This window comes from Monodelphis domestica, chromosome 2 (assembly GCF_027887165.1).
Source record: "Monodelphis domestica isolate mMonDom1 chromosome 2, mMonDom1.pri, whole genome shotgun sequence".
Classification (NCBI taxonomy): domain Eukaryota; kingdom Metazoa; phylum Chordata; class Mammalia; order Didelphimorphia; family Didelphidae; genus Monodelphis; species Monodelphis domestica.
In genome coordinates, this window is record NC_077228.1 from 402,323,608 (window position 1) to 402,347,431 (window position 23,824).

Consider the following 23,824-nt stretch of genomic DNA (forward strand, 5'->3'; position numbering starts at 1 on the left):
TAAATGAATTATGCCAGTACTCTAATCCAAATAATCATCAACTCTCAAAGAGCTTGTACTTAAGCTCCTGAGCCTCAGTCTTCATGTATTAAAGGAAGAAGTTTTACTGAGGTCCCTCTCTGAATTTATACTGTGGGACATGATTCTATGATTCCACCTTAAAAACTGCAGCTGCCCCAATGCTGCAGAAGCTTGTCTTGGCAGTTTGGTTCACTCCTGAGAACTGCAAACAAGAGTCTGAGAAACTGGATTTGCCACCTTTAACTTCTATGATGACATTAGTAAATCCTAACTATCAAAAGGCTAATCTCCCCCAGCTGTAAGAACAGTCGTCCCTTCTGGTCTTTTTTTTCCCCTCCAAGACTTTGTTTCAAATTTAACTCTCAGAAGCAAAAATGAAAACAAAACAAAAATCTAACCCTTATTTTTCCTATTTCCTTTCATATATCTGAAGACATAAGACACACGAGAGAAGTATGGGGTTTTTTGCTTCTCTCTGAGTTTCCTTTCAATAATCTTTTATGATTACAAACCTTACTTTCCCTTCCATTCTAGAGGCTACCACACAGTGCCAATATTCCAACTGTTTGAAAGGGCAGTTTCTTAGAGTGTCATTCCTTCCTTTTAAACATATGTTTTTATTAATATACAACCCAACAGAACACTTTTTTAAAAAGTGGTACTTTTCCAATTCAATTCTACAAAGTCTTATGTGGCAGAGATATAACAGTCCTTTGCCCAGGGAGCTTATATTTTCTTGTGGATACAATATGTAAACACATAATTAAATATAAGATGATTAGATAAAGAAGAAAATACTAGCAACTAGGGAGATCTGAAAAGAAGGAATCTCTTAGGGAATTATCTTTTTCTTTTTAAATGCTTATTTTTATGTATGCATAACACTTTTAAAACAACTATGTGGTACTTTTCCAGTTCTTCTTCAGAGATAAGCAACAAAGAAAACTTCATTTCTTGCCTTTGGAAAGCTTGGGTTTTCCTGAGATCTGATTAATGGATAAATATATAATTAGAGAAAGGAGAGATAGATAACTAATGATGAGAAGGATTAGGAAAGATTTTGCATGGTAGCATCGAGTTGAGCCTTGAAAACTAAAGATTCTAACAGTCAAATGTGAGATGGACAGTACTGTATGAGCAAAGATATAGAGGTTGGAGATGAATGCTGATTTTGAGAGATTATATATATATATATATATATATATATATATATATATATATATATATATAAGAATAGTGTAAAATAAGCCTAGAGAAAAGGAATCTGAAGACCAGCTTTAATTGCTAAGCTGAAAAGTCTTTTTTTTTTTAGAGGCAATTTAAAGCTACTAAAGGTTTTTTTTTTTTCTTGCTTTGTTCATACAAAAGAGTGAGAGTTAAGCCTAGGCTATAGGAAGATTATTTTGTACCTCTGTGAAGGTTGAATTTGCAAGAGTTAAAAACTGGAAGTCTTACCCAGTGGAATCATGCGCCGGCTATGGGAGAAGGGGGGGGGGGAGGAAAAGAAAATGATTTTTGTTTCCAATGAATAATGTTTGGAAATGACCAAATAAAATAATGTTTAAAAAAAAACTGGAAGTCAGAAAATCAGTTAAAAGTCTACTGCAGTGGTCTATGTAAGTTACCATGTGAATGGAGAGAAGGGAATGGTTGGAAAAAAATTTGCATGCCACCTTGGCCCACGCCAGTTACTTATCTTCTATGTCTATTCTAATTTATCTATTTTGTTATATAAACGATAAACTTGGCACCTGGTTAGATATAAGGAGGGAGGAGAATAAAGAATTAAGCAAGGCTGGTAAAAGGGGACAAGAGAAAAGTGATAGTTCATCTGAGGTGATGACAATATAAAGGGATAACTAGGAGAAGTAGTCTTACAGAAGCCTATGGATGAGGAAGTATTAATGAGGAGTATGTGGGTTTGGAAAAAACAAAAGTCAAAACAATGAAGAGCAAGAAAAAGACCATTATTTACCAATTAAGAGATTTGGGGTAGTCAACACCACCACAGAAATTATATTCTTTTAAATATCCAAAGAAGAATACTTTGCCATCCAATAGACAAATGCATTCTATTTTTTCACTACTCAACAAAAAGTTCTCATGGTTTAGAGATTTTTCCTCATTTTCAACATTGCTATTTATTGCCAAATTTGAAGTCAATTTCTTCTGAACTCTCCTTAGTAGAAACAAAGCTGCTAATCACTAGCATATGTGTGTGTTCTTCTATATATCTGAACAGTTTTCTAGAAGCTCAGAAATCTCTGATCTCTTTGGGTTACCAACATAGTAGTGCCATTGCTAAGTCAAAGGACATACAGAGTTTTATGGTTACTTAGGAATGGTTCTTAATTTCTCTTCACAATGGTCCTATCAATTCACAGCTTCACCAACAGTGTATTAATGTCCCAATTTTCCCATATCTCCTGTAATATTTATCATTTTCCTTTTTTATCATATTAGCCATTCAGATAGGCATGGGGCAGTATCTCAGAGTTGTTTTAGTTTGTATTTATTTGATTAATAATGATTTGGAGCATTTTTAATATGACTAAAGATAATTTTTATTTCTTTTAGAACTGCCTGTTCATATACTTTGACCATTTATTAATTGGGGAATGATAATGAACATTGCTTCTGGGAAGCATCTCCAAGAGAATATTCAGAAATGAGATAAAAAAATAGTATAATCAGAGTCAGTATCCCCCAAATAATAATGCTAATGATCATAAATTTAAAGCTAAAGAGGATGTGAGAGATCATCTAGTTCAAGTACATAGTTTTACAAATGAAGAAATGAAGCCCAAAGATGTACAGCAGATTACCTAAGGTTACATAAATATTATATATATGTATATCTGCATATATATTAAATATTATAGATAAAAACCTTAACTATATCAAATACAATTCCTATCAGGGTAGTTTTTTATTTGAAAATTTTTAATTAATTGATTTAGAGTATACTTCCATGGTTTCATGAGTCAAGTTCCATCCCTCCCCGCCATTCCCCCCCCTTCCTGTAGCCAACACTCAATTCCACTGGGTTTTACATGTGTTATTGATCAAGCCCATATTCCATATTATTGTTATTTGTACTAGGGTGATCATTTAGAGTCTATACCTCAATCATATCCCCATCAATCCATGTGATCAAGCAGCTATTTTTCTTCGGTGTCTCTATACCCACAATTCTTCCTCTGAATGTAGACAGTGTTCTTTCTCATATGTCCATCTGAATTGTTCTGGATCATTGCATTGCTGCTAGTAGAGGAGTTCATTACATTCAATTGTCCAACAGTATACCCGTCTCTGTGTATAAGGGTCTCCTGGTTCTAGCAAGATTATTTTTTATTACATATCAAAAAGTGTTGGGCTGATAGATTATTTTAGAGAATATTAGGATTTATATCAGTTGGCCAATCAAAAACATTTATTAAGCACATATTCTGTATCAACCATTGTACTTAAAACTGGTGTTACAAAGGCAAATGTGAAACCATCTCAGTGCTCTGAGAGATTACATTTTTTTAAAGAAGGAGATAGCCAGTACATATGTATGTATGTTTGTGTATATGTGTGTATATATATATATACATATATATAAATATATATAATTATTATAATATAGAATAGTAATAATGGTCTAGACCTCTTTTCCCATATCTTTCCCCATTACAGAATCTACATTTTTCTATAAATTACTACCTTAAGGAAAATCCAAAAAGTTCTTTTTACTGTATTCCCATTACAACAGAACCCTCTGACAAAAATATCTAAAAACTGTTGAAAAAGTTATATTCTGGCACTAGTAGTTTACTCTATATGATTGTAATGACTGAAATTCTTGAGAGGTAGACTTTCTTAATTTTAAATGAATTTATTAATTGCCTGGCCAAGACATCCAAATCTTTTTTCCCCATTTGAATTAGTTTATTTAGTCTATTTAGAACATTATTCCTTGGTTACAATAATCACATTATTTCCCTCCCTCCCCTCCACGCACTCTTCCTGCAATCAACACACAATTTCATTGGGTATTACATGTGTCCTTGATCAGAACCTATTTCCATGTCAAGACATCCAAATCTGAATGAGCATCAAAGAGGCAAAAGAAATTTACCTCCTCTGATAACAGTTTATATATTACTTGTGAGCTTACTACTCAGCAGCCCAAGACATCCTCTTGGATCCTCTCAGCATCCCAAGACATCTATTATTGGTAAATAGCCACTAGGGAAGTGAGCTTAAGAGACCTCAATTCCTCTTTCCTTACTTCATCAGAGGAAGAGGTGAGGTTTTTTCCATTCATTTAAAAAATGCCAACACATTTAGCCAACTGGAGTCCAACATGGTTGCCAGAGCTTGCTGACTTTCCACCATGGTTGGTAAGCCCTGTCCTCAATCCTTTTTTCCGTAACAAAGAGGAAAGAGTCCCACCCATTTTCATAGAAACTGAGTATAGCCTCAGTTAAGAATCAGAATATTTTATTCTGACCCTGGGGGGGTGAAGAGGCTAAGGGGATAAATGATTTCATAATATTAATTTTCCATTTGCCATATATGATATAAACATTACCCACAAACTTAGATATCCTCTGTTTATGAATATGTATGAACTATAATTAACCAGAGAAAAAATATGTTCCCAAGTACTCCTTCATTAGTCCTGAGAGTAGTGATTTTTTTCAATGACTTACTAATGCTGAAAAAGGACCTCAAATAGACAACAGACTGAAACAGTTCCATTCAACTAACACCATTTAATAATCATGGACTTACTCTCTAAACTTTAATATACTTGTCACCAACATATATTATGGTTGATCTTTTTATTCAAAATGGCAGTGCTCCTCTTAAAACATTAGAGTCTTATTAATTTGTTTGCTAGAAAAATCCAAAGGAATGATATGATTGTCAATTCTTTTAAGATGAAAAGACCAACAGAGAGGATTATCCAGCCATCTTTCTCAGGAGAATTATCTCAAAGAACTAGGAAAGAAAAGAATTTTCAATTTCAAGTGAAACTTTTGATTATTTCATAAATGGAGCTAAAATTATGACCTATCCTATACCTGGTTAACAGTGTTTAGTAAAATGTTTCATTTGGGCCTTTATATACCTCATACATAGCACAGTTTTTGTCATAATAAATAATTGCTGTACTTTTGACTGATTAGTTGATAATGCTTCATTTATCCAGAGGAGCAAGGGAATGAATGAAATATTCCATGTAAGTACATTTGCCATATAACTGAAGCTTATTGCTTACAACATCAAAACTTATCTCATTTCAGCAGTTTGGAACTCTTCCTAAAATGAATTGCTTGCTTCCCTGGCTTCTTAAACAGAAGTTGTTGTTGGGGTTTTTTTCACCCTTGTTGGTGGGAAGGAGTGTAAATCTGTAATTTCTTCAGACTAGGGAACACTTAATGAGGAAACTTCTTCCTACCAATGCAGATTGGCAATTGCTCTGCAATTTATAGTCTTAAACAGATCTTTGGAGCATAATTTAACATTTTTGATGATTCAGGATATAATTATACAAATCAGTTATTGCACTACTTGATATTACCTCACAAACCCAACCCAAAGTATTTGTCTTCAGTTCTTGAAAAGTGTAAAACTTTTTATGCTTACATTAAATGACCTCATGTCACTGTATACTTTAATTCTAGGGAATATTCCTAGCGGTATTAGGGGAGAATTAGGTATTAGCAGAACTTAGTATCAGGCTGTGAATTGTCTCTTCTTTTTTTTTTTTTAAACCCTTACCTTCTGCCTTAGAACCAATATTTCCTATTGGTTCTAAGGCAGAAGAGGGGTAAGGGCTAGGCAATGGGGGCTAAGTGACTTGCCCAGGGTCACACATCTAGGAAGGGTCTAGGAAGGACCTCCCATCTCTAGGCCTGGCTTTCAATACACTGAGCCACCTAGCTGCCCCCTGAATTGTCTCTCCTTGCTGCTATCACTCAACAAATATCTACTACTTTACCCATCCCCATGACCATTTTTAATTTATTACTAATCTGCTATGGAGTAGAAAAACATAATGAGTTTGCTAGAACTATATGTTAACTAATATTTGAGATATCCTATTTGGGCTTATATCATAAGAAGACCAGTCTAAGAAACTAAAATAATTTGAACTGAAGCATAAGGGAAGTAATTGGGGGAGGGATTCTGATAGTAGTCTTTGGAGATTTGCCTTGTAGAAGAATTATATGAGTGTTCATTGCCTCATAGAACTGATAGAAATAATAGATGGGGAAGAAGCATACTTATTCTCCAGTAAGGTTCCATGGGAAGACTGATGGAGATTCCCAAAAATTGTTAGAAACTCCCTGTCTGATTTTTAGACTTAAGCAGTATCTGAATTGCACATGGGAAATTCAATAATAGAATTCGTATCTGTTATAGAGGATAACTTGTGATTTCATATTAATCTCTTCCCTACATTCTATGTTTCAGCCAAACTGTCATACTTAAATTTCCCTATACCATCTCCCACTTCAATGCATATGCCCAGTAACATATGCCCAGAGTAACCTAGAATACTCACTCTGCTCACCTTTGCTTTTGCTTCACTTCTCCCTAAGTCCCTTCAAGGTTCTCCGGTCCTGTTGGCACCAACAATAAAGGAAAGAAGGAAGGAAGGAAGGAAGGAAGGAAGGAAGGAAGGAAGGAAGGAAGGAAGGAAGGAAGGAAGGAAGGAAGGAAGGAAGGAAGGAAGGAAGGAAGGAAGGAAGGAAGGAAGGAAGGAAGGAGAGAGAGAAAGAAACAAAGAAATGAAGAAACAAAGATATAAAGAAAGGAATAAAAAAGATATCTTTGGATATTTGGAAACAAATAAGAAGCATTTCTTAAACACTCACTTTGTGCCAGGGACTTTACTAAATGCTTTACTTCTCATTTGATCATCACAAACATATTAAGAGATAGATTTTATAATTATCCTCCTTTTACAGTTAATGAAATTAAGGCAGTCCAAGATTAAGTAATTTGCCCTGGTCACATAGCTAAGAAGAGTCTAACACCAACTTAAATTTAAGTCTTCCTAACTCCAAATCTAGCACTCTACCCTTTTGTACCATCTAACTGTGCTGTATGTAACACATTTAATATCATTTTATAGAAGAGAAAGCTAAAACTCAGAGTTAAGTGATTTGCTCAAAATCTCAAAAGTAATCAGTGTCAGAGACTGGATTCAAATCCAGTTTTTGTTTTTTTTTTTTTTTAACACTTACCTTCTGCCTTAGAATCAATACTAGGTATTGGTTCTAAGACAGGAAAGTGGTAAGGGCTAGGCAAGTGACTTGGCCAGGGTCACACAGCTAGGAAGTGTCTGAGGTCAAATTTGAACCTAAGACCTTCCATCTCTAGGCCTGGCTCCCTATCCACTGAACCACCCAGCTACCCCCTAAATCCTTTTTTTTTGACTCAAAGATCAGTATTCTTTCTTGGACATTTTGCTGATTTTATACATGATTACTTATTTTATTCTTCAATTTGTTGTTTAGTCATTTCACTCATGTCTGATTCTTTGTGACCCCTTTTTGAGGTTTTCTTGATAAAGATCCAAGAGTGGTTTGTCATTTCCTTCACCAGCTGAGGAAAAACAGGATAAGTGACTTGCTAAGGCTCACACAGCTAGTGTAAGTGTCTGAGGCAGGATTTGAACTCAAGAAGATGAGTTTTCCTGATTCCAAGTTCTATCCCCCTTTTGTTCAGCCATCTAGATACCTTTCTTCAGTAAGGGCACTTCTAATGTACTCATTAATCAATTTCACAAAATTGCTTAATGAGTCCCCACAGTTCCAAAACTTGTATGGGATTAATTAATTGAAAGGTGTTTCCCTTCTGTATTTTAATGTAGCATTTAACTAGAAAAATGTTTACTAGGAAATTGCTTAAACTAAGAAAGTGCTTAATTCTACAACCTGTACTGACTTTAAGATGCGAAGGATAAGATTGATAGGACCTGATGGTGACTCTGCAGGAAATTTTTTCAGGATAAAAGTATGTCTGAGGGGATCTGAGTTCAGTTCATTTTTGTTTGTTTGTTTGTTTTGCAGGGTCCAGACCTGGTTTCATTGGTTCAGGGAACTAACTTGTACAAACCCCCTCAGCAGATGCAGATCAGCAATTTTCTTAACTTCCAATCTTAGAGAATTGCCTGGGGGCTCTGAGAGATTAAATGATAAAGGGATTTGTTCATTCAGCCAGTATGTGTTACAGGCAGGCCATGAACCCTGGCTCTCCAATCTCCAATACCAACAGTTCTATCCACAACACAAATTGCTTCTCCTTTTGGATTCAGAGCATGAGCAATATGGATTTAGAATTATGGAACATTTTCTACAAAGTAGAAATTATTGTAAAATTTATATATAATGGACAATTTGGTTTGTTTCTTGTTATGAGGGCTTGTGAAACAAAATGTCCAAGAAAAATCAGCTTGAAAATTTGTAGTTGTCCATGTTTCAAAGCTCCTCTTCTATTATCTTCCCAATTATATTTGTTTCGCTTTTATGTAATTTTAGTTTAAAAATAGAATCTCCATTGCTAGACCTTTGTGTTCAAAATTGCCATCATGAAGCAGTTTTAGTATTGTATTCATATATTGACAGATAAACACACACACACACACACACAACATCCAGGATTTATTGTTTTTATATATTCCAAGATCTGGAGAAAGGAAAATCTTCTATTTTAAGAGCTGGCATGATCAATAGAACATAAGAAAAAAACAAAGCTTCATTTTGAAAAATTATTCTGACCAACAACAAAAGAAATCAGAAAACTGATAACTTAATGCCTTAACTTAGAGGCAAGTCTTAGTACACTCTTCCCTCAACACACACTGTTGTGTTGAGGACATCCGTGCCACAAATGCTATCCTTCAAGAATTTCCTGACCATAGAACCAGGGGTATTCTGGGGCCAGTTCAAACTGAATCAAAGGGTCAGTTGTTAGGGGGCAGCTAGGTGATTTAATGGATAAAGATGATAGTCAAATCTGGCCTCAGACACTTCTTAGCTGTGTGACCCTAAAGAAGTCCCTTGATCCCAGTTACCTAGATTTTACCATTCTTTTGCCTTGCAGCCAATACTTAATATTGATTCTAAGTCAGAAGGTAAGAGTTAAATAAAAAGAATCAGTTGTTAGATTTTCAGCATAAGCAGTTATACCTCAAATATTAGCAAATCCTCTAAATTAAGATTCAATTTACTTTTGGTTGTTTGTCTAAACTTAAGAGAGTGATGGGAAAAAAATTGTGATCTTGCCTACTTTTTTCCTGATGATTCAATTGTTAAATATTTACTAGAATATCACTGCTAAAAACCCTAATCCCTGTGCCCCAATAGGAAATTGGCTATGAAGGAAAGTGTTGGGACACTCATCATCATCATAGCCAGCATTTATATAGCACTTTTAAGGTTTTCAAAGCACTTAACATATGTTATTTCTTTAGGTCCTCACAATGATTCTGGGATACATTATCCTCATTTTCCAGAAAAGAAAACCAAGACTAATTGAGGATAAGTGACTTGCTTGCAAGTCATATAGCTAGTTAGTATCTGAGGCGAGATTTGAGCTCAAATCTAATTCTAGATCCAATACTTTCTGTCTACTATACTACCTACTAGCTACTCTCACTAACTGGTTTCTGGTCTGCAATCCAAACTCAGGCACCCTTCCTTCCTCCCTCATCTTCTCTCAGGTGGACTCAGGTGATCCATAGCATGCCCTCTCTTGCACATATCATTCTTCATTCATTCACTCAGAAATCACACCAGGATCACAAATATATATAGGATCCAACTTAACCACCATGCCCAATCACCATTCAATCACCATAGTGAATGGAGAGTGGGAAATTAATTGTTGCCAACTATACAGACAAATGCTATCTTTTTCCTACACAGCTCTGTGCCTTTGTCCATTCCATAACAATATAGCAGATCCTATGTGTGGTCTTGACTAACAGAACTCCTAAGTTGGTACTAGGGAATGATACTAGGCATGCTGGGAATATTTGTTACTATCTCTGCTTCCACTCTGGGATGCAATCTGACAATGCACTATTATTTTAGTTATGTAGAAAATTAAGATAATTAGGATGAGAGAAGTATATTAAGGTTATTAAAGTCATTTCTATTCTTTGCTCCTAATTTACTGATAAATTACTTTTTCTATCTATTTTAATTGGATTATTATCTTTACAATGGTCTTATAAAATGCATTACATTCATAAAGCAATAACATTTTGTTCATTCCATCTTACAGAAGTAATGGCAGACACTTAGGATCTTACTGACTATTACTTGATATTTCTATGATTTAACCTAAATATTTGATTTTTTTTATAACAAATCATTCAGCTTATACCAAAGGAAAATGAATATTTTTATATACTCTTTCTTTGTCCATAGGCATCTGGTCCTCGGGGTTCTTTAAAAGATGATGCCAAGGGGTCTCTTCAGAAAAGCTTCAGAGTCCTTAATGAAGCCAAGAGGCTAGCAAATGATGTTAAAGGTAAGCATGACATCCATTTCTCATTTAAAAAAATTTAACCAATGTTACATTTGGTAGAAAAACTTATCTTCATTTATATTTTCAGACTGGAGGAAATTACCCTTTCCAATGTATATCTGCATCTATTTTGTAATGTTTAGTCTTAATGAGTTGCTTAGCATACTAAGAGATTATGTAATTTGCCCTGTATCACACTGCAGTATGTGTTCAGAGATGGGACTTAAATCCAGGTCTTGATTCTGAACCTAGTCTTCAATCTATGACACCATTCTATCACTACATATTCACCTTGTTAAGTACTGAAATATTTTTAGAAGTTCTTTTGATGTCTATTTAATTGTGAGGCAATGCTATGATCTCCTACCTGGAAGAACTTTTCTCTCCAAATCTCTAAATTATTATATATATCATAAAGTATCATTATGTATTCTTCACTTCCATGATGCAAGAAAGATCCCATCATTCCTTGTAAACATAATCTCTCAAGAGTCACTTTCCTATTTTCAAATGAAATAGGATAAGCTTTTAACAGTGGGGACCAACATTATACTTTAGTTTAAGAAATGAAAATGAAAAATGACCGAGTCAATTACAGTTGGATAAACCATTTTGGCAGGTGGGCTATGATTGCCTATTTAAAACTTTCAGCTTTGTTATTGTGGCACACTTTCCAAAGAGCTCTTCAGAATTTTAGAAAGTTTTTCTTTACAGGCTATTTTTTTTTCAGATTCAAGGAGTAATTCCTTTGATTCAGATTGAATTTAAGACTATGAAACCTTTGAATGTTGTAACATCTACCTTTCTCTTGGTATTTTATATTAATTCTATTTTCCTAAGCACCTATATGTGGAATATGATATATTTCCTTTTGAAATTAGAGCTTACTTTTGTGTATTGTTTTTTTTTTCATAATCATACATCATAGTTGTTAACTGGCAATTATAAGCAATCCATTATTTAAATGAGTCCAATGTTTTATTGCTAAAGCATTAAGTCTCATAGAATGTCTCTTATTTCACTGGTTCTGAACACAGTTGACCTTTTCAGTTTGACACTAACCAGGTCAGAGAATACCTAGAGAAAAATGAGAAGCGAGCAAGTCTAAAGTTGAAGAAAGAGCCTCAGGCTCTCATATAAGTATAACATGAAATAGCTACATTGATTGCAAATAGTACTTCAGAGGACCCTGGTTTGAAATTCAATGTATCTAGTTAAAATATTAAGTCTGATTGATTCTATAATGCAGGATGGCAAAACAGTTTTGAGAATGTCCTTTGAGCATTATTTCTTCCTGTGACCCCCTCAAAGTACTGACTATACTCAAAAGAGTTCTTGGTATGATGCAAATGCCAGTTATGAAAAAACAGTTTAGGGGGCAATGTGATTAGTATTTATTTGAATTGTAAAGTGTGAGCTGGAGTTCATTATGCTTATGTCTTTAATTCTAACCCTATAAAATATCTATTGAGATGTTTTAAGAAAACTTTATTACCTTAAGGAGTTCCGTCCTATAAAAATGAGAGAATGCCTCATTCCAGCTCCACATCCAGGCCCAGCCTGGACTGTACATAAGATGTACATCTGGTCCAAACATGAAACCCTAAAGAACTTCAGTTTAAATATATATATACATATATATATATATATGGCAATGTATTTTCCTAAGTGACCAAAGCCTCCCAGTGAATTTCAGTCTTAAAGATTATCTAATACTAATGTTGATACAAAATTTTCAAGGTAGAGCATTTTAATATTTTGTAATATTTGAACTCTCTCAGAATACTTAACTTTCCCAAAGTATATAATGTTGAAATATCTATAATTACCTCTTTAAATCCAAAACCTATTTGCAGTGAGGTAGAAAGAACACTTGAAGGTTAAACTAAAGTTTAATATGAACTAGAATAGCTTCACTTAGGAATCTGAAACACAAACGTCCTTAACTTCTTTAATATAATTAATTTTGCAGAGAGTGAAAATTTATTCATCTATGTCACTGTGTACAGCTCTTAACATCTCCTCCCTCTTTGTTTATTCATTTTGGAAATGAAGAGATTTGATTAGATGGCCCTTGAGGTCCTTTCCAGCTTTTGATCTATGATCTCTTCAACTCAATGTGGTCAGCTATGTGGCTCAGGGTAAAGTGCTGGCCCAGGAATTAGGAAGATTAGTTCAAATCTGGCCTCAGACACTTTATAGCCATGTGACTCTGGGCAAGTCCCTTAACTCTGTTTGCCTCAGTTTCCTCACCTCTAAAATGAGCCAGACAAAGAAATTGTGAACCTCCAGTGTCTTTGCCAAGAAAGCCCCAAATAGGGTCATGAAAAGCTGGACACAACTCAAAATGACTCAACAAGAAGATAGATTTCAGTATGATGTGATACAAATAAATATTTCAAATATAATACATGATGGAGCTATTAATGCTCATACACCAAGTCAAAATCAATTTAACATATTTCAGTATCAATTCATTCACAGTTCAGCTTTATTCAGCATTTGAGCACTGAATTAATCTGACCTATTCCAATATTGATCCACACAAGATATTAAAGTGCAGAATCACCCAACAGGCAATAACACCACCTGCCACAAAGCAATCAAATCAGATTTAGCATAATCAATAAAGCACCCAGCATTCCAGAACAGGCATCAAAACATAATTGAGTGTTAGGCAGCATGTGTGTTAACTTCAGGTTAAGCTAAATAAGCCGCACTATTATTATCTAAAATCTTCAACATTAATTTTGTGTCTCTGTCAGACACCCTACAAAGCATTTAGAGGCTTCAGCAAGGACTAAATCAATCAAAGTAAAAGATGTTAAAATCCTAAGTGCTTCCATATGCACTTAGACACACTGCTTGTGCCTAAAGTGGTTTCAAGACGAAGATTCTCCATTTATACATTTCAGTGTTCTGTGAATGGTCCCCATTCCATGCAGCTTTCAGTTCTTCATCTACTTGTAATCTCAATCCTTTGAATCATTCTTATCTCCAACTGATGCTAATATGTCCATTATACACTTCTATCCTTTTAGAGATGGCACCAGTACAGTAAAATCCCATTACAAAATGCCTTACTTGACCAAAAGTTTGTGTAGGTCCCATGAATTTATCTCCCTGTTAAATAACGACTTGCAGCTTTTATTGTACCTGGAAAGCCTATAACGTACAAGGTCTGGCTTTAACGTGTTTTTTCTACCTGCTTGAGGAATTCATCTCATTATTTTGTAGTCATATTTTACTTCTCTATTCCTCTCCGCATCCCAGCCCAGCATCAGCATTATAAAGATCTACAGAGAATGTTGGGGTTAAATTGCTGCTTTGCTCCAACATTCAATTTGTTCTGCGGCAGGGAGAGGGGGTTCCCAAAAAGTAAGTCTGATATTCACCAATGTACAAAGGGAAAGGAGACAGGAATGATCACTCGCTTAATTTTTTTTTTCCTTTTCACACTTCAGGTAGTACACTAGTTAAAATAATGAAAACCTACCAACTCCTCAAATCATACATCTTCCAAGAAGCTAAGTCAGGGCTATGATGGAGATGGGACTGTTTTCTTGCTACATTATGACATTTTTCTGATTTGTGACCAATTACACAAGTTATAAAATGGTTGTTAATCAGGAAAATGCCATATATTACCACTGAAAACTGCTGAAATAAGGCCTTACAGAGCAGAACTCTTGACAGCAACTATTAAAATGGAGATTTAGTCATCTTCCTCTCTCTAACTCTCTCCCCTCCTTCCCTCCCTCCCTCTCTCTCTCTCTCTCTCTCTCTCTCTTCCCCCTCCCCTCCCTCCCTCCCTCCCTCCCTTCTCTCTCTGTCTGTGTCTTTCTCTCTCTCTCACCCCCCCCACTCTCACAAAAGGAATAAAAATGATAAGCAAATACACTCCCTATATCTAATGCTTTAAGTTCTGGTAACTTATTTTGTAAGCTTCAGACAAGAATAAGTTCATGCCTCTGCCTGCCATTTTTATATTCTTCTTGCCTTAAGGGAGCCTGACCTTGCCAGGAGCAATTTGTCTTGCTTTATAATTTTTGCCTGTACATCTGTTAAAAATAAATTTGTCCTTCTGTGAATTTGAAATTCCAAGCTGCAGTGTCTGAATATGGACATAAAACCATTGTTCTGATAGATATGAGACCTGTATAGATTAGCAATTGAAAGGAGGTAAATTAACACCTTCTTTTGAGTTGAAAAGATATTCAGGAGCAGTCATGGAACTTGTTGCTCTGTACAGTCTGACTGGTGAATCTTGGTAGATTTTCTTAGGATTCCAGGTCACCTCTCAGAAGTCTAACCATAAATCCAATAATTAATGTTCTTACCCTTTTCAAATTGCTTCATATTAATTTGTTTTGTAGCTTCTATTGTGTGCATATATATATATAGATATATAGAGACATATATAGAGAGAGATATATTGCACCTATTGTATCTATTTCCTCCTCCTTACCTTCCTCCTAGTGTCCAGGGCAGTAGCTATTTCTTTTCTTTTCTTTTTTATTTTTGCCAAGAAGACCTCAGTTCAAATCCTACCTCAGATATTTACTTACTGAACAAGTTGTTCAGCCTCACTCAAACTCAGTTTCTTTGTCTATCAAATGAGTGATTTAAACTTGATAGTCTCCAATATCTCTCCTAGTCCTAAATCAATGATCCTATGGTGCACGAACTTAACTGAGTTTGGAAGGGAGCTAGAAAGTCCAAGAAGTGTGGATAAAAGCATCCAGTGATGTGCAGTATAGCAGTCTATTCAAAGGTGCAGAGGTGAAATATGGAATGATGTGTTTGGGAAACAGCTAAATTAGTTTGTTTGAAATATAACGTGTAAATGGGAGAGTAATATGAAATGAGCCTAGAAATATAGGCAGTAGCCATATTATTAAATACTTTAAATGCCAAACTGTATTCCTTTTTTAATTTAACAGGGGACCTGGAGGTCCTCTTACCATAGAGATATGTAGGGATTAACCAGCCCACAGAGCCTGGAAGGAGGAACCATAGAGACAGGAGGTGAGGGAGAGAAAAGTAATAAAAGGCTGCCAGCCTTAGTTGGTGGGTCTGTCAGTTGCTGACAATTAGGGCTGGCAGTTGCCGGGAAGTAGTCTTTTGGTTATAAGTTGGTGGTTGTTATTATAGGTAGATATAGGCAGTTTTAGGTAGTAATTATAGTTAGTTATAGGATAACCAATATAGACAGGAAATTTTCTTTCTCTACCTCTTTCCTATGTTTCTCTCCTTTCTATATTCATTTTACTATATTCTTTTACTATCTATATTTTATAATTAGACTAAATTATTCATTGTTAAAAGCTGCTAGAAGTTTTCTTTTCTCTGGCTTAAAGAGATAATATTAATTTACAACTCTACTATATTCTCATTAAAACTTAAATTATTAAGAGTTGTTCTCTTATTTTGTCAAAACTCCTAGGTTAATGCTTACAAAACAGAAATGTTTAAATTTTATACCAGAGGAAGTGCAAGCCAATAAAGTTTCCTTGGCAGGAGATGCCATAACTTCATGACTTGGAGAATGGTGATGCTATCAAAAAAAAGATTTCAAAGGAAAGCAAGATTTTTATGGGAAAATGAACTCCCCTTTGGACTACTGAGTTTTAGGTCCTAGTAGGATGTCAAATAGAGATATCAGACATAGAGTTTGAGAAGTCAGATTGGTGTTCTGGGGAGAGGTCAAAGATAGAAATAATGATTTTGAACTAATCTTCATTGGGGTGATAATTGAAGATGGAGTAGTGTAGGATATCATGAATATAGTTACTAGAGAAAAGAGACAAGAATAGATCTTTTGGAGAACATTATCATTTAAGGGTGGGAAGAGCATAAAGACCCAACAAAAGAATGCAGGTAAAGAGTAGTGAGATAAATAGGAGAATGTCATATCATGTATAACAAGTAAGTAGAGAATATCAAGAAGGAAGAGTTGATCCAGCATCTTAAATGGTCTAGAAAGGTGAAGAAGGATAAAGAAAGCGGTGGGGGAGGACTCTAAGATGCAGCAAAGAGGTCATTAGTGACCTTGAAAAGAGTTGTTTCAGTAAAGTGGTAGAGAGACAGTCAGATGTAATGTGAAGTCTATGCACGTAGTTCATACAACTACAAACTATAATGAAAATGTTCAATGCAAAATAATGTCTAAATGGTAATTTGGTGGTAAGTTCCATTTAATCAGGTCTCTTAAAATTAATAGCACTTCTAAGAATTTCCCTTGTGTGAATGGGGGACTCCCTCAAGGCATTTATTTGTACCCTATTTGTATTAAGAAAACAATTAAAAATGCATTTGAGGAATTTAAAGAAAAAATTAACTAGGTAGAGTTTGAATATTCAAATTTAAGGAGTCCAGAGAGACCAAAACTTATTAAAATCCATAAAAATGAGCCGGATGCTATGGTTACTCAGTTGAAAAGTGAGAACTGAGCACAATGATTTGAAAACATAAAAGGGAAATGAACAAACCTAATTTCTGAACCTAGTGGTATAAAAAAATAAGAAAACATATAGCCTAGATTTATTGAAAACTAGTCAAACATTCCAGAATAATTACCAAACCAATTTTGTAGAGTGGATATATATAGTCTTAGAGTCAAGAAGACATAGTTTAAAGGCTTACCTGAAGAACTTATTGGCTGGGTGACCTTAGGAAAATTATTCAACCTCTCAGTGCCCTAGACAACTCACTTTTAATTTACAGAAAAGATAGTGGCCTGAATTGGTGGAAGGAGTTTCCTTATCCTACCAGCCTGATTGTCATCTGTATATCTTTTCTTTTTAATCATGTATATCTTCCTCCTCACTGTGGCTCAACTCCTAGGGAAAACCACCTATCAATACCCAATGTCTCCACTTCCTCTTCTTTCACTGACTTCTAAACCTTTGCACACAATCTTATCCTTCAGATAAAACTACCTTCTCCAAAGTTACCAATGATCTCTTAGTCGAATTTAATGGTTCTTCTTACTCTTTTGGCTTTTAATCAAACACTTTAAATAGTATATTCTTATACATTTTTCTGCTTTGTTCTTTAATTCTTATTCCTTTCCCAAATTTCTCACGTCTCACATGATCAATTGAATAATTGATCAATCAAGACTTAGTAAGCACCTACTATGTGCCACAGACTCATCTTCCTGAGTCCAAAGCCAGTTTTAGCTAGTTACAAGCTTTTTTACCCTGAGCAAATCAATTAGTCCTCTTTGCCTCAGTCTAGTCATCTGTAAAATGACCTGGAGAAGAAAATGGCAAACCACTCCAATATCTTTGCCAAGGAAACCCCAAATAAGATCATAAAAAGTTGGACACAATTGAAAAACAACTGAATAGGGGGCAGCTGGGTGGCTCAGTGGATTGAGAGTCAGACCCAGAGATGAGAAGTCCTGGGTTCAAAAACTGGCCTCAGATACTTCCCAGATAGGAAGTCACTTGACACCCCCATTGCCTAGCCCTCACCACTCATCTGCTTTGGAACCAATACACAGTATTGATTCTAAGATGGAAATTAAGGGTTTAAAAAAATAAAAAAGTTTAAAAACTGAATAAGAAAACTAAAAATTAGCCAAGTACTGTGCTAAGCACAAGGAATACAAATATGCAAAAAGAAAGACAGTCTCGGTCCTCAAGATACTTATTATCTACAACAATCTTGGTACTTACAATACAACAATCTATAGCACACACAAAATGAAAATGAGAAGCAAAGGAAAAGGGGGGAAAAGATACTAGAATGTGGGGGCAGGATGGAGAAGTCAATCAGAGAAATCCCAAAGTGGTACAACCAGGTGAAAATATGACACGTCTGAGGTGAGATCTTAAAGGAGGTCTGAAGTTCCTGGTGCCAGCCTCCAAGTCAGAAATACAAAGGTTAGTGATGAGAAGGAACACCAAGATTAATGAGATCTTTACAGGATAACAAGGTATCCTATGTAGTAATGAGTTTTCTTTGGTTGAGAAATAGAGAATTCAGTCAGAGAAATCCAAAAGTTTATGAAAAATGTGAAGAATCTCTCCATTGTATTTTGTTGAACTTCTGGAAGCCTTATATTTTGTTCTCTCTACTTTTTTATGGCTATTTACGCATATATCACATTCCTTTCATATCTTTCCTCCAAGATTGTAAGTTCCATATAGGCAAGGACTCCATTAAATAAAAATCTTCTTTGTAACCAAACACCCTAACTTACATACTGTAAGTGGTTGTTAAAGTTTTGAATTGCACTGCATTGTACTGAATTGGATAAATGATCTCTAGTGCCCTTTATATGAAATAAAGGTGATCATTAATGGAATCAGTGTTCTTCTCCAAATCTAAGAAGCTGTGCCTTCTTGTGTTCCTCTTAACTCAAATGTATGCATAGATCAAAGGGGAAATTATTCCCCAATTCTCAGGGACCTGTCCTGCCACTACTAATACGTCAGTTCAGGTAAAAATAGATGCTTCATTTGTTAAGGCAATAGAACCATGGCTTCCCTAATACAGAGAGAAAAGAAAGACTCTGCTCCTCTTCTCCACCCCATTCATATTTTTTTTTTATTTTCAGTACAAAATGGATGATTGCTCCTTATCTGCCAGTGACCAGTAGCTAATGAGTTTTCCTTCTCCACTGACTAGCAAATGAAATTCCCATTTCTATTCCGCCTCACCTTGCACAGGAGCACCATTAGAAATTCAGTAGTCATAATTGTGTCACATATCTAAATTGTATCTTAATAGACATTATTCCATCCTTCCTCCTCCCATTTAATACCAAAGAATCACCAAGGAAGACTCTGGGGAAATTGATCTTAATACTTGAAAGTAACTAAAGGACAGGCAATAGCATGGTGGTTGCATCAAACCTTAAAGCATTTGATACATTAGGACCAATAGCCCATACAGGAGAAACAAAATGGATGAAAAATATCATTTACCTAGATGATTTGCCTTCTAACATGCAGTTAGAAGATAACCCCACTGTATATTTTTATGTAAATATATGCTCATATCTAGACATTCAGCACAGATAATGAGTTAAGTCCATAGCTGAATAGGAAAAAGAGAGGAATTGGAGTATTTTTAGGAAGTTGTACAGAGCTTTTGATGATCCCAAAATACTCCCTGACATATTCCATCTCCTCTTTCCATGTTTTTCAACTGGTTTTCCCCAAGGCCTAAAGTTTTCTCCCTCTTCACTTTTTTCATCTCATAATTCCTAGATGTTCTCAAGGCTCAGCTCAAGCATCACTTCCTATAAGAGGCTTTTTTATGATTTTACTTAGTTGATAGTGTTCCCTCATCCCAAAATTTCTTTGCATTAATTCATCTGTGTGCATGTTGTTTCCTCCAGAAGAACATGAATTCCTTGAGAATAAGTATTGTTTCATGTGGTCTTGTATCTCTAGAACCTAGGACAGTATGTGATACATTGTAGGTGCTTCATAAATGCCTGTGGAATGTGATTTTTAACACCACTGTTTTCCTGGCAACACTGCATAACTGATAATATTAGAATATCTTGGACTCTAAAAAATCCATCAGAGGTGCCTTAAATGGCAATGGAGAAAAATATAATGGTCTCAATTAAATTGTAGTGTATTTCGATGTATAAGAACTCTGAGGCATACTTTTGAAGAACTAGATGAGGCTTGTTCTATAGAAAGAGTAAAGTATGACAAATGGACAGCCTGGGTGCCTCAATGGTACCACAAAGAGTAAAAAAGACCTAGAGGAAGGCTTTGAAATATATTGAGTGGATCTATGGAAGACCATGGACAAGAATCTCACAGAATAAGTTATTCAATCAACAATCATTAGCTACTACTACATGCCAGGCACTGTACTAAGGGCAATGCACAGATAGATTGCAATTTGTACCCACTAAGGGAATGACTACATTGTTGAAATCACAGGTCCTTTGAAGTATTAAAGAAGCATTTTCAAAAGCACACTGAGATGCATAAAAGATGAGCAATGTAGACATGAATATTTTATATTATCCCATAAGTTTACCAAGGGGTTTTGCTAAGATCTCAGCTCATGTTATTCAAACCACCAACTTATTTCTTTCTCACTATTTACTACTTAGGAGTCTTTCATAACATATCTTCTATTTAGTCATTTATATTTTTATTTTTGCATATGATATTTCTGATAGTGGTATTCATAAAAACATTTATATTTGAGTCCTAAATATTAATCCAGCATTCCCAAACCCAAGGAGATAGATGAAGATCTTTTATTTTATCATAGGCTAAAAGTCAACATTCATATATACCTCATGAGCAGAGCATTAAGGACTTGGAGGAATTATAAAGGAGGATTGGTTCATATCCTTCCATACCTTAATATATTTAAACACAAGTAATAGAAAAAATAGTTTAAAAAGATAGGTGTTTTAAATTAGATATCTATCCTACTTTAACATTTAAAATATATATGATTTCATCTGTGTCTATTCCCTTAACTAATGAAAATTACAACATCCTTTTTTAGTAGTAAACCATCTCCATCCATTTCTCTGACCAGAAAAATCTATAAACTAGTGGACAACTTTCTGGTGATCAGTGTCTCCAAACTTAGCTGGCCTATTTCTTTGATGACAGAGTTAACTCATATTCAAAAGCTTTACAACTTAGTATGACATAACAGAAATGACTTCAAATCTGGTTTCAGACACTTATTAGCAATGTGACCCTGGACAAGTCATTTAGCCCCTCTTTGCCTTTGTTTTCTCATCTGCAAAATGAGTGGAGAAGGAAATGACAAACCATTCCAGTATCTTTGCCAAGAAAACCGTAGAAGGGGTCATGAAGAGTTGGACATGAATGAAAAATGGAAATAACCATAAAATATAGTAATTAGTATTTGCTTATTATGAGCATTTCATTTTCCTTTTAAAGTGGAAGTGAGAGGGAAAATTAAATTTTTGTCCATTAAAAAAAATTGGAAGTTTACATAATAGATTTAAGATGTAAACTTAGTATCTGAATGAATTACCCTTTTTAATCCCTTTATGTGAGAGATACATTGGAATAGTTTTCTCCCTCATAATTGACAATTTAATCATATTTCTGATGATCAAAAAGGAAGTGCTGTATATGACTAAGGAGCTGCTCTTAGAATCAGTAAAACTTGAGTTTAAACCCTGATTTTTACACAAGGTCTGTATGACCTCAGGCAAATCATTTAATTTCTCAGAGCCCTACTGTCTAGGACCATAAATGTTAGAGAAAGCCAATCTGCTTCTCATGCACAGTTCTCTACACTAATGAAATCATAGGTCTACTCCAAAAATAAATATCATAATGATGTTTTCCCCAATATTAAAAAAAAACCTAGTAGTTTATTGTCTATTGAGAATTTTTGCAATTTCTATATAGAAATAATAGTTTAATTTATTTAGTGTTTTGAGGTTTGGAAAGCACTTTATAAGCTAATCTCACTGGATCCAAACAACACTAAGGAGATATATGCTATTGTTAAGCACTCATTTTCGAATTCCTGCCATTGGGACTCTGGGGTTGGATTAGTGCGTGAAACAATGAGGATTGACCTAGCCTACTACATCTAACAGTCCCTTATCAGATATCCATATCCCATCTAGCAGTCCACCTTGGCCATATTGCATCTGGCTCTAACCCTTACTACCTTCTCCCTTCCCTCCACCAGGAATAGCATACTAGTACTAGACCTATGGAAAGCATGCCTCTGGTCCCATAAGAATTGATAGCCTTGGGGGCAGCTGGGTAGCTCAGTGGATTGAGAAGCAGACCTAGAGACCAGAGGTCCTAGGTTCAAATCTGGCCTCAGCCACTTCCTAGCTGCGTGACCCTGGGCAAGTCACTTAACCTCCATTGCCTAGCCCTTACCACTCTTCTGCCTTAGAACCAATAGGTAGTATTGACTCCAAGACAGAACATAAAGGTTTAAAAAAAAAAAAAAAGAATTTATAGGCTTGTCTGAATTGGTAGGAATTCACTGTAACGATTGCATTATTTGAATTTAAACTGCTTATTTCCATTGGGCTGGAACCAATTACTGTAGGATCTGGATTCTTTCCAAGATCTACCTCAGATTTGCAGATGGCTTAAACTGTGGATATAAGCAAATACCTGCTGACCTCAATTATATATATTCTGTTTCCCCACTTCCACTCCTTGGTTCTCTGCTCCACAGCCTCCCTCCCCATACTTATTTAATGTTTTTTTTTTTTAACTTTTAAAAGTGAAAGTGAAAATGAAAATGAAAGTAGAAGAGATCTTGGTGTGCTGGAATAGATGGGCCTCTGGGGTTGGGGGTGGTGAGGTTATGGTTGACCAGGGATAATTGAAGGCATGATAAGAGGGTTCTACTGTATCATATTTTGCATAATTACAACTTCTTTAATTAATTAATTTTAACATTCTTTTTTAAGTTCCACATTATCAAGCCCCTCTCCCAACCATTTGAAAATGCAAACACTGTATCAATTACATATGTGAACTCATGCAAAACATATTTCCATATTAGCCTTGTTGCCAAAAAAAAATATATATATATATATATAAGGTAAAAAAGTATGCTTCAATCTGCATTCAGAATTCATTAGTTCTCTCTCTGTAGGTGGATAGTATTTTTCATTACTGATCCTTTGGAATTGTTTAGGATCATCGTGTTGATTAAAGTAGCCAAGTCCTTCACAGTAGATCATCGTTATAATATTGCTTTTACTATGTACACAATGTTTTCCTGGTTCTGATCACTTCACTTAGTATCAATTCATATAAGTCTTCCTCTGTTGTTTTTTTGATACTATCCCCCTTGTCATTTCTTATAGCTCAATAGTATTCCATCACACAATTGTATACCACAATTTGAGTCATTCTCCAATTGACAGACATTGCCTTAACTTCCAATTCTTTGATACCACAAAAATAGTTCCTATTAATATTTCTGTACAAGTAAATCCCTTTCCCTTTTCTTTTATTTCTTTGGGTTACAGACTAGTCATGGTATTGCTGAATCAAAGGGTATTCAATTTTATAGCCCTTTGGGAATTGTTCCAAATTTTTCTCCAAAAGGGTTAGACTAGTTCACAATTCCACCAACAGTGCATTAGTTTCCCTACTTTTTCTACATATTCTGCAACATTTGTCACTTTCTTTTTCTGTCATGTTAGCCAATCTTCTAGGTGAGATATGATACCTCAGAATTATTTTATCTTTCTTTAATCATTAATGATTAAGAGCATTTTTCCATATGACATTTGAGAGCTTTG

The 23,824-nt window shown here is 35.1% G+C and overlaps 1 protein-coding gene across 1 annotated transcript in view; it reads left to right on the forward strand.

Moving 5' to 3' along the window:
* LAMA2 (laminin subunit alpha 2) overlaps positions 1 to 23,824 on the forward strand; it is a 923,420-nt gene that overhangs the window by 808,991 nt on the left and 90,605 nt on the right. Inside the window, exon 41 of the mRNA XM_056818751.1 lies at positions 10,461 to 10,563. Within this exon, the coding sequence (XP_056674729.1) occupies positions 10,461 to 10,563 (103 nt within the window). The remainder of the gene's footprint in view (positions 1 to 10,460; positions 10,564 to 23,824) is intronic.